Source organism: Melospiza melodia, chromosome 2 (assembly GCF_035770615.1).
Source record: "Melospiza melodia melodia isolate bMelMel2 chromosome 2, bMelMel2.pri, whole genome shotgun sequence".
NCBI classification, from domain to species: Eukaryota; Metazoa; Chordata; class Aves; order Passeriformes; family Passerellidae; genus Melospiza; species Melospiza melodia.
Window position 1 is genome coordinate 87,482,318 of NC_086195.1, and position 11,899 is coordinate 87,494,216.

Here is an 11,899-nt window from a genome sequence, read left to right on the forward strand (position 1 = left end):
ACTGAAACTTAGCATCAGCTGGACCTGGATATCAGCAACATCTTCCTCTCAGATGCCAAGCATTACATGGATGGAGGGTAGGGAAGGCTCATTTCAGGAAAAACCTCAATGATTGCTTCATGACATATGTAAAGGAAGATAAGAAACCTACTGAAGGTGTAAGACAGACACTTAAATTGACAGAGGACCTTGAGGTTTGCCCAAGCTTTCACATTTATGAAATGTGATTGTAATGCCTGGTCATACATTCTCTTTATTACACAGCTTATATAAATGTCAGTGATACGGCAAAATACAGCTGAGGTCAGTAAAGCAGGTACTAATTTCTATTAATATAAGATAAAGAATAGGTTGTTGCACTGACATACCCATTATCCAGTAATTCTGCCAATATTTATGAAAGAATACCTCTAAGGTTAAGAGCCAAATCCTTCCTTTCCACTCCACAAGGCTTGAGTTAAAACCAGTGTCTGACCCTTCTGCTGTGTGGAGTATATCAACAGCTCAGAAGTTCTTGCCTGGCAAACAAATCACCAAATAATTGCAACACTCAAGACTCTGTAAACTCGTGGTGAAAACATCTTTAAAATTTTATATCAGATCTAACATACATTTTACATATTTTCTTCCATTTTACTTGCAGGTGAGTCTAGGCTGGAACTGCTTAGTGTCTGAACGTTGCAAATGCAGTCTCAATGTGGGAGCTGTGTGTGACCATTAAAGTTATTTTGGGGGCAGAGGTAATAAACATGATTCTACTTTAACTCTGCCAATTGGGTCCCCTTTGCTTCCTAGGAAAACCTTTAAATATCTTGGCCTAGGATCTAGCATAGAGCAATCTCTATCCCCCTGTACGTTTCTGCCCCAAACTCCCAAACATATTCACAGGGAGAGGGAAGACAATGGTGGAGTTATTCTGTGCTGCCACAGCTGTTAATGTTTGCAGGTAACGCAGGGGCAGAGCTGCTGGAGACTCAGACAGCACCATGGAGGCCCTCTGGAGAGCTTTGGAAGCATTCATTTCCCCTTCAGCTGCCACAACCTGCAAAGGAACAGAAATGGAAATGGCATGGAAATGCTGCCCATAGTGGTGAAAATCCAGCTTTATAATGAGGAGAAAACCAACTAGCTTGGATACCTGGAATCATAAGACAAGAGGAAATGGCCTTTAAGTTGCTAAGGGGAGGTTCTTATTGGATATTAGGAAAAAAATTTGGTTGTCAAGCATTGGAAGAGGATGCCCAGGGAAGCGGTGGAGTCACTAATCCTGGGGTCATTTAAAGGGTATGTAGATGTGGTGCTTGGGGACATAGTTTAGTGGTGGACTCGGCAATGCTGGGTTTAAGGGTTGGATTTGGTGATCTGAGAGGTCTTGTCCATCCTAAACAATTCTGTGGTTCTCTGACAAGAAGATGAAAGCCTGGAGGTGGGTGTCACCTGTCACGGGTCTCACCTTAGCTTTTTTCTCTCGAGCAGCCTCTGCTTCAGCTGCCATTGCCCTCTGCATGGGCATGGGGATGCGAATGTCTTTGATCTCCACACGGGCCACTTTGACTCCCCACTGCTCCGTGGCACTGTCGAGGGTGGCCTTGGGGACAAACAACATGCCAGGAAGAGCACAGTGCTGGCAGAGGGAATGCCATGTGGTGTGCCCTGCTTGGACAGAAGGACAGGGCAAACCACACAGCAGAAAGAGGGATGCTCCAGGGGCACCAGCACCCAGCATGGTATGTGCACAGTGGGTACCACAGCCTCAGGAAACACCTGCTGGGCAACACCAGTGTCTCCTGTGGGGCTTCTCTCCTGCCTCCTAAATTATGATCCCCCATCCTCTCCTTAGGTGGTGAGCAATTACTGAACTTCTCCCTTTAACAAAGAAAAACTACAGCAAGTTCCTTAAACAGAACTACACAGTAAAAGCACACTAAGGGTGAGACACAAGACAGCCCTGCAGCACTGGCAAACTCATCTGGGCTCTGGCTCCTGGGCTCTCCTGCAATCCACACCATGACCCTGTCTCTCTGCATGGCCACTCTCCTGGCTGCAGAGGGTACAGTCTCTCTTTGGTCTGACCGTGCCTTGTCTCTGACTGAAATTAACAAATTGGGTATTGGATTTTTCCTCTGCTCTCTGCCTGGCTGCCAAATCAAAAAAGAAACCAGATGGCATTTAAAAGCATACAGCAACTCAGTTTTATGCTCTTAGTTGTAATGACAAGATATACAAGTCTTGCCTCAATGAAGGGTCTGCTCAAGACAGCACTTCCTCTGAGCAGATTTCTTTCTCTATGTTTGCAGCTGCCTCTGTGCAAAGGCTAAGCTGATTTTTTTTAATCACTGGATAATATCAGAATTATAATTGCTTTTTAATAGAGATAACTCTGCTACAAGAGGCTGGGAAAATACCTTTAGAATAACTCTTTCTGACTCTATGCAATCAGATGTATAATTGAAAAAAAAAAAAAAAACAACAAAAAAAATTAAGGGAGATTTTGTTATTCTTGTTGAAGAAAAAACAGAGAGATTATTTCTAATTTGCTACTCCCCAGAAGACATCTCCATGCTTGCGAATTTTGAGTGCCGGATTTACCTGGATACTGTGTGCAATCTCCTGACGACTTGCCAGCAGCTGAGCCAAGCTCTGTGTACCCAGAATGTTTCTCAGGGCTGTCTGTGCCAGGAGCAAGGTGGCAGAGTGGACATCAGTGACATTGGCAACAGCACTGACAGCGCTGTGGATCCTGTAGTGCACCACCCCATCCACCTGGGCAGTAACAGCATCCCTCGTGAGAATCTGCATTGGAGAAATGCACACAGTCACAGAAAGATCCAACAACACATCCTTGCCTTAGGAAGGTTGTTTTTTTTTTTTAACCCTTAGTGAGTAAAAGGCATTGATAATTCAAATAAACTAAGAATTTCTCTTGATTTCTTTGTCATTCCCCCAAGAAATTACATCAAGAGAGCTGTCCAGCATCAACAAAGTTTAAGCTGGAGGAAAATGCTTTACATATCCTCTAAATAACTGCTTCAATTGTAAGTGAATCTCATAATTTGAATTAATTTGTTTTGCAACTATAAATGATGGCTATTCTCTTCCTTTCTTTTAGAAAGGTCCATTAATGAGTTAATGCATTTCATGCAGCTTGGAAGATCTGTGCTACTTCCCCTAAACAACGTATTTCTAAGAAATATCAACACACTAAAATAAAAAGTGCAAGAAATTGTGAGAAGAAACTGAATGAAATATTTAACCATTCATAGAAGAGTTGTCACTTTTTGCCAGACAAGCTTCTTTGCCTCAGAAGGCAGCTGGCCTCAGTGGAGAACTGATGATGCTCCACTATCACTTTCCCTCCTCAGCATCTTTTGCCTGCAAGGGGATGCTTCACAAAAACCCTGCCAAATGCTGCAGAAGCCTGGCCAAAAGCTGCTAAGCCTTATACATTACAAGTTCTGCAACCATCTTCTTTCTAGCCTCACATTTTGCAGGAGCCATTTTTCATTTCACATCACACACCCCTGCACCCTGTACTCTGAGAAAAGGCTCTTTCTGTTTACAAAAAGATAATAGTCCAAAAAAACATCTCCTAGGGAGCACAGTAGGAAATTCTGGGGGCCCAAAGGGTCTTGGAGCTGCCTCTTCTCCCTCTGCTCTTTGTTTAAAGAAGGGGACAGAAGTGCCAACTCCATAACAGAAGAATTTTTCTATCATGGGACTGAGGACACACAGAACCAAAACTTGATCAGAAGAGGATTGCTCAACAACTTATCCTTCAGATTAAATTTTTCAGTCAAAATTTGCCAACAAATGCCAGAAGATATATCCTACTTGGATGTATTTTCCTTCCTCCATCCATTCCTGCTTGGACCTGAGTTCCGTGAAACGTTGTCTGATAATTTCTGTTAATTTAATGGGATTTGTTACCCATGGTTAATTTGCCTCTCTAGACATATTTAGAAGGCTCTTTTGAATGGTGAGCTACACGTCAGATCCAATTTTATTAGGACATTAATTTGCAACTGGGAATTTTGTAGCCCGCTCCTGTCTTGTCCTCCCTGTCTCACATTCATGCTTGTAACTCCCTTCCCTTATTTTTGACATCACAGTTCTGAGCACCAGCTTGACTTGCAGGGATGCACCTGCAGATTTTCATTAGGAGAATCACAGAATGGTTTGGGTTGGAAGGGACCTTAAAGATGACTCAGTTCCAACCTGCCTCCCATGGGCAGGGACACCTTCCCCTAGACCAGGTTTTTCAGAGCCCCATCCAACCTGGCTTTGAACACTTCCCAGGGATGGCACACCTATAATTTCTTTGGGCAAGAAGTTGCGTTGTAAGCAGCTTGAAATGCAGAAGATACAACTGAAAAGCTAAGTTCCATATGGTAGCTAAATTCCATGTGGTAGCTCAGTGTGGCAAAATTACAAAACATGCATTACTTTTATGTTATTATTACATTAATCTGCTGCATCTTTTGTTCCTGTCTTAGATGGCTGCTAGAGAAGTTACCTCTTGTGGAGGAATCTTACAGGCAACTGTCCTCAGATCAACTTTGGTAAATGTATCTGTACATGGAAGTACAAGGATCATTCCTGAAAAATAAAAATTATTAGATGAAACACCTCTGAAAATAAAGTCCAGATCCAGGTATCCTAGAGATAAACAGATGGATTCGGAATAACACTCTGCCTTATCTCTGCAGCTGTCCTTTCTGCTTACAAGACATGACAACAGTGATGTTTTGTATTTTCAAATGACAGAGGGAAGTGCAGATATCTGCAAATAATGTGAACTCATTAGAGCTTAATGACCTAGGACTCTTGTGTGGAAATGGGCAGCTTGAAGCTCTTGTCTGAAGTCTGCCATGAGACTTTTGGCAAAAATTCCTTCCATGCCTTAAATTTTCCCTTTTTAAATCACAAGCCATGTGTGGTTCAGTATGTGTCCTCAGGAAAGACATCACACAGGTTATTCCTGTGCACATGAGGAACATTGTCCCAAGATGTGACAAATCCTGTGAAGGAGTCTCCACTCTCCTTCACTGGAGAGGGAGACTGGACAAAACTTCCAATCTTCTGTTGTAACCTCAGCACCTTATTTGGTGCCCAGAGCCACACAGAAGAGCCCTGTACAGGCCTAGCTGCTCTTTGGACCACATGACTACTATTCAAGAGGAAGGACAGTACCTGAGAAAGTCTTTTTCCTGTTATTTCAATTTCCAGTTGGCCCTTTTCATTGCCCAGAGGTGGTAACTGCACCAATGCAGACTCCTCATGCAGCTGGGTTTGGTTTGTGATTTGTAAGCTGGTCCTAGGGATCAGCCTTGGTGCAGCTGCTGAGTGTCCCTGCCCTGACACATTTACCATTTTCAGGGCAGAGGACAGCTAAGCAGCTGGCAGCAACAAGCTGTCTCGGAAGCAAGGTGCAGGGAAAGAGGCCACGGTCACCCAAAAAAGACCATGGCAGACCTGAATCCTGCATTTAAACCTCCCTGCAGTCCCCTGACAGTGTGTGCAGCATGAACTCATCCTTCTGTTGCCCAGATTGCTCAGCAGCAAAGTCACACCTGGTATCAAGGCACTCAAACTTCTGTGCAAGGACAGGAGGGGGGCTGTATCTTCTCTCAAGAAAAGTAAACATTCTGCAGGTAAAGGAACTGCAGAGGGGACCTTCTCATTCCCCTCTACTCTATGAAGAAGGATTTCATGGAACCTCTGCAATTCTCTATGTGGTCTGAGTGCATTGTAATAACAAACAAATCCAGAGGGCTTTACCAGAGAAAAACTGCATGCACTCACCTGGTCCCTTTGCTTTCTTAGACAGGATGCGTCCCAGGCGAAATACAACAGCACGCTCATATTCTCTGACCACCTAGGAAAATATTTTAAATTTAGAATTTTACAACTAATTCTATTTTCATTTCCTGGTCCTTTAATTTTTGGCACCCATATTAAATGTGAAGTACAAATTATATAGGAAGCAACAAAGCTGCAAATCATGTCATGAAGACTTTCTTCATGTCTTCTACTTGACTCATGATTTGCTGGAAAAACTCAGGCCCTGCCCATGGAAACAGGTTACAAAACAGATCACATATTAAAATATTAATAGTGATCTAAAAAGAACACCCCAGAGCTCTCTCAACATCAGCAGCACACTCAGGGAAGTTGTAGGCAAAGGGGCTCTGACCTCAGGTAATCTATACCATCACTTAGTGCATCACAACTACTGAAGGCCTGGCATCCAACTGATGTTTAGCTGGAAATTTAACTGATGATGAATGTTGGGACTGGAAGAAATTAGTGAGGAAGTTGTGGAAACACAGAACATTTGTGGAAGAACCTGTGTGGATCTCATTTCCAGAGCACATCTTTGCTACAAACCCTTATGATTCCCAAACTGTGAGTGAGAGGTGCCTTGTCTAAACTAAATCAGTTAAAAAGTAACAGCATTGATAATAGAGCATTCTTCATATGCTTCAAATCCTGCTAGCTTACCTTGACACATGCCCAGATGGAAATAGGAAAGGTAATAAGCACCAGGAGGCATGAAAGTGAAACCAGGATCCAGCCACAGATGCCAATTCCTTCCTGCCTGTCAGCTGTAAAAAATATAATGAAGAAGAGCAATGAATGCAAAATTTGAGAAGTCATCCCAGGGATGTACTTCTAGCCCAGCTGCAATTATATGGGACCACAAAGTCCACAGAAACTCACTCCCTCTTCCTCTTTCCAAAAGAGCCATAAAGCCATAAAAAACCAAACCAAACATTCAGCTTTGTGGCCTGTCAGCACAGAAAATTAGAAAAGACTCAGAAAATACTTTTTTGCCACAGGAAAAAAAAGAGGAAAATTAAATATATTACCAAAGCTGGGGGCTGTGAAGGAGAAATAAATGAACGGGTGAAACCATGAGTATGAAACTGTTGGGTGGGGCAAAGGGTTTAGTTTATGTGAAACAAGAAGCAAGGTAAATGAGGGGAAATCCTGTTTTCTTTAGATGGACATTTTGAAGAATATTCATGGACCAGTCTATCCACTGGACCATAAACTTCAAAATTAGTTCTTGTCAAAATGCATGCCCAAGCATTTTAAGCAGTTATATTGGTATGTTCAGCTCATGTCATTCCAAAATTTCATTCTAATGAAATAAAACAAATATAAAACTAATTTAATTGTTTTAGTGCCTGAAGGGAAGGCAGTTTTAAAGTAAGTTATTTCAAAGGTGTAGGGCAGGACTGGAAATTTCTAATACCAAATAAAACTCACATGCAGACAGAAATGAGAAATAGGAAACAATTCAATTTATACTTTGTTAGAAAAAACCAGCTTGTCAGGACCCTGAAACAGCAGGAGGCTCCCTGATCCATAAGGCAGGAGCTGGCAGAGCAGGACTGACAGGTTTGTCAGAACATTCCCAGCAGCCCCGGAGCAGGAGGACACACAGCACAGCCCTCCTGAAGCCCCGGCTCCTCCTGGGTCCCTGTGCATGGCCGGGCTGTGCCTGCTGCAGTGGTGGCTGCACACCTGCGTGGGACATGGGACATGTGGCATCCACCCTTGGCTGCTCTGGTGGCTGCACACCTGGGTGTGACGTGTGACATGTGACATCCAGCCCCTGGCTGCTCCCAACTTTGCCCATTCTGCTTGTGAGGCCCCCGATGCAGACTGAATTACTCACAAATGAACATATTTGCATTCACAAGGGCCCTGGTTCAGGTCTCCCTGAGAGCTGGGCACAGAACTGGTGCCTCAGGAGCCCAGCTTTCCTCCTCACCCTTCCCAAAAAAACAGCAATCTTAAATCCCTGGTTATTTTATGAGGTATCATCAGGCACTTTGCAATCAGTGGCAAAATTGATTTGAGGAGCTTCCCTAAGCAAATTACTGTGCAAACCTTAAGGGCATAGGTATAAAAACAGGATTATTAGCATTTACTGTGAATATCTTTAACCCTTTAACTGTTGTATGTTCTCCTTACATAACATTACACTAGTGATGTAGGCTACAACAGGTACATAAAATACTAACAGTCAGGTGTCTTTCAATCAGTGGAAAGAGATCACAGAAAGTCACAGAATAGGCATCATTCATAATTCTTAATCTGAAATCTGAGCAAATTAATCATGAAGGGATGTTTTGTTCAGCAGAACTAAGCTTTTTTACTCTCTCTTAATATCACATAAATTACCAGCTTACAGAAAATATCTGAAGATATTTTTCTCCAGTGATAAATTTGATTATGAATAACCTCCTCAAAAGCAATTTTGGGTTGTAGCATCATCTACCATCATCCACCTGAGCCCACTGTGAAGATGCCTGGTGAGAATGGCACAATCCACAGACAGGGGAATAGATGGTAAGAAATGCCAGCACTCAGCAGATTGATGCTCAAGCAGCTGAGAAGAGTTAGGGGTCAAGATATTGCTCCTAACCACCATGGACAAAAAGCATGCATCCAAAACTTGACAAAGTACAATTGAATCCTTCTCCACAAGAACTGTCCTAGAGATCCTGATGTCAGCTAATAATGTAGGTTACAATCAGAAAAGGAGAACAGGAAAATATTTCATTCTTTGAATGAAACTCCTAGCTCCCCCCAAGCCACCACAGATCTCTGAATACCCCAAAGTTTCAATCCATTTAACCACACAACAAATTAAAGACTCTGGAAAAAAAACAATAGTTAAGAACCAGTCACAATCCCATGTATAATTGACCTGGGTTTGCCATGCCTGTATATGGATTATAATACTTATAACCACAGAAAAACCTCACTTGACTCTTTCTTTAGTCCAGAGCAAATCAGGAGCTGCAATGCACCACAAAATGTGAGAGCTCATCACTCAGCAGTTGTGGAAAAACTCCAAGGTGATAGAATAAGATTCACTTCATTTTATCTTAATGCACTCATTAGGGTACATCACAAACAGACCTGGTAAACAAACTCATTATGTGGGTTTAACACTTGGAAAGCAAATGAAAAACTCAGTGTGGGCAAAAATCTCCCAGGCCTCCTGCAGCAACAAAAAGATGGAGTAGATTCAGCCTCTTTAACCACCACGCTTTCTGCTCTAACCTTTCTGCTTTCTCCTAAGGGCTGAAAAATTCTTCTGTCTCCCCTAACTAGATCCTATTTTCCTCTCTCCAGTCCATCCTCCATACAGAAGTGTATCAATATCTGAATCAGTCTTTCTCATGCATGGTGTCACGTTGGCAGAAGGTAGATGCTGATGCATCCTGGCAGGGCAGCGTGAGGCAACTTGCTCTGTCACTTACAGTGGCACATTCTGAGTTTTCATCTACAGTCTATGTCAGACATCAAGTGTAAAACAAATGTACTTTTTTGTTTGATTAGTTTTGCTCCTTTTTAATATTATTGAGAAAAAACCCACTCACGCACACAAAACAAGGCTTACCAATTAGATGTTCTGTGTTCATTTTCTTGGGTCTCTCTGTCTGGGGATCCATCCCCTTAGAGGGAAGCTCTGATCCCCTCATAGATGAGACAGCAGCAGGGCTTGTGCAAGATGCAGAAGAGAGAGGCAGGATGAGAGAAGGAGAAATCCCTTGTGTTGGTGTCTTCTGGGAGTTGGTTACCCTGGTGAGGAGAGGATGTTCCCAAACACCAAGTCTTGTGTCTCTGGTGTAGCTGGATGTATTCTGTGGCTGTCCTCTGTTTGGGGTGCACTTGTCCCAGCTGGTCTTAGACCCCACAAAATACAAGCTGGAAATAATTTCTATGAATCCATCACTAGAGATTAAAACATCCACAAAAAAGCCAGGAAGATAAAGTGAGTCCTGTGAGCAGCAGCTGAGGAGCAGCCTTAAGAAAATGAGGCTCAGGGGAGATCTCAACGCTCTCTACACCTGCCTGAAAGGAAAAGGATGTTGTAGCAAAGTGAGGATTGGTCTCTTCTATCAAGAAACAATAATAAGAATAAAAGGTTTCAAGGTGTGCCAGGGGAGGCTTAGATTAAATATGAGAAATACCTTACATCACCAAAAGAGTTGCCAAAGACTGGAACAGGCTACCCAGAGAAGTGGTAGGGTCCCCCTCCCTGGTGGCATTTAAAGCACATGTAGCTGTGGCACTTAAGGATGTGGCTTAGCACTGGACTTGGCAGTGCTGGGTTAATGGTTGGACTCAATGCTAAGTGGTCTTTTCCAACCTATGATGCCATAAAGCCAGAAGGCAGATTGCATGCTGCTCCTCTGCTGTTTTGGGGCTCAGCTGCTGTTCAGATCTCAAACACAAGCATAATAAATAATCAAAAGTCCAGGTGAGGTCTCCAAACTGTATAAAATAGCTCACCACACCCTTTCTCACACTGTCCATCAGTACAGGCTGAGCCCTGTTGATCTGGATAACCTCAAAACCACGGCAGAAGCATTTCAGTTCCCAAGCTTTAAAATTGTGCCCCAAGTAAGAATGTTTTTCACAAAATATTTTGACAATCAAACTAAGCACAGCATTTCAGACTAAGCCATTTCTGAAGGCTGCAGCAGCAGAGGGCAACCCTCTCAAAGGACAAGGCTGTTGCTTGTTATTTTAATAAAATACGAGAGGTGGGTTTTTTTATACGTAATTTATGAGTTTGATACATAGCTGCATTAATTATAGGCCTGGTTTTTGTGGGCATCTGTTATCTAGAATATCTCTGAAGATCTGGCTCCAGCTTCATTTCACCCAAGTCCTCCTTCCTGCCAGTAATCACCTTGGCCCCAGATGGGTCATTCAAAGCTGACTGTTCCCCAGAGAATCCTTTTTCAGTCTCACAGAGAGGAAACTACACCCCCAAACTGACATTTCAAATCCCACTGAAAGAGATAAGCACAGCCTGAAAAATCAGGATTGACATGCTTTTTACAATATGCTCCCAAAAATGTGACAATATTTATTTTAGGCCATTTGTAGCATTTTCATCATTATTTGACTTCTAAACACTGATGGTATGATCACATCTCTTCAGGACAGATGCTTGCTAGCAGGGCAGCATGTGCAAAGAGTGATAAGAGAAATGTGGTTTAATTATTTCAGAAACAAAAACATAATATGCAAAACTATCCCAACAATTTTTTTTTCATTTTAGAGCAAAACTAAAATTATTGAAATCGATTAATTCTGAACCATTTCAATGCCACAATTTAAACAGCTGTTTATAGCATCAGACTAATGAGCAGCACGTGCTAGAAGTTAACAGACATAATTGCTCCCTGTTTATTGACAACTTCCTGAGGTGACTGTAAATAGTAAGGTGAGTAAAGCAGATGGTGTTTTGTGTTTGTGTTCAGGAATATCACAATATTAGGGTTTTTTTTCATTTTAATATTATTTTTCATTTTAATGTTAGCTGCACTTTTTTCCTCTTTTCAAAACTTTGAAATCTAAGTCAGGGCAATCTTAACACTTTCTCCTTGGGGCTGTACTGGGGCATGTGGATAAATCATGTCCCAGATTACTATAAACCACTCAGAGATTAAAACACATGAGAGTTTTGGGGCAAAGCAGTTTACAAGCTGAAAGTTCGCTGGGTGCTGAACAGCCTGGTGCACTCCTGTGACACAGGGCACAGCCACAAAGACTGAGCTCAAAGCTGCTTCAGCAGAACTTACTCACTTAGAAGCCACATCAGATGACTGGTTCAGGCTGATCTCAGTTCAGCTTTTTCTGCAGAGTTTTATGTTTGTGATACAGCTAAAGCCTTCAACTTCTACTCCAAAAGCAGCCTGAGGGCTCAGGTCAGGCACGATCAGATGGTTACCTGTGAGTACCATATTCTCCAACAGCTACATTTACAAACTGCACCAGTCCTTGACAATGTCTCTACAACGTCAACTTTCTCTCACTTACCTCAGAATCCGGTTGTAGAGACTTAATCCACAGCCATTTGTAA

The 11,899-nt window shown here is 42.5% G+C and overlaps 1 protein-coding gene across 1 annotated transcript; it reads right to left on the reverse strand.

Moving 5' to 3' along the window:
• Positions 1-422: 422 nt before the first annotated feature.
• STOML3 (stomatin like 3) lies at positions 423-9,520 on the reverse strand. Its single transcript, XM_063150486.1, has 7 exons — positions 9,422-9,520; positions 6,502-6,605; positions 5,803-5,875; positions 4,514-4,596; positions 2,590-2,793; positions 1,454-1,588; positions 423-1,042 (listed from the first exon to the last, which is right to left on the reverse strand). The coding sequence occupies exons 1-7, from the start codon at positions 9,501-9,503 to the stop codon at positions 842-844; spliced, it is 882 nt and encodes a 293-aa protein (XP_063006556.1). The 5' UTR covers positions 9,504-9,520; the 3' UTR covers positions 423-841.
• Between the last annotated feature and the right edge of the window lie 2,379 nt (positions 9,521-11,899).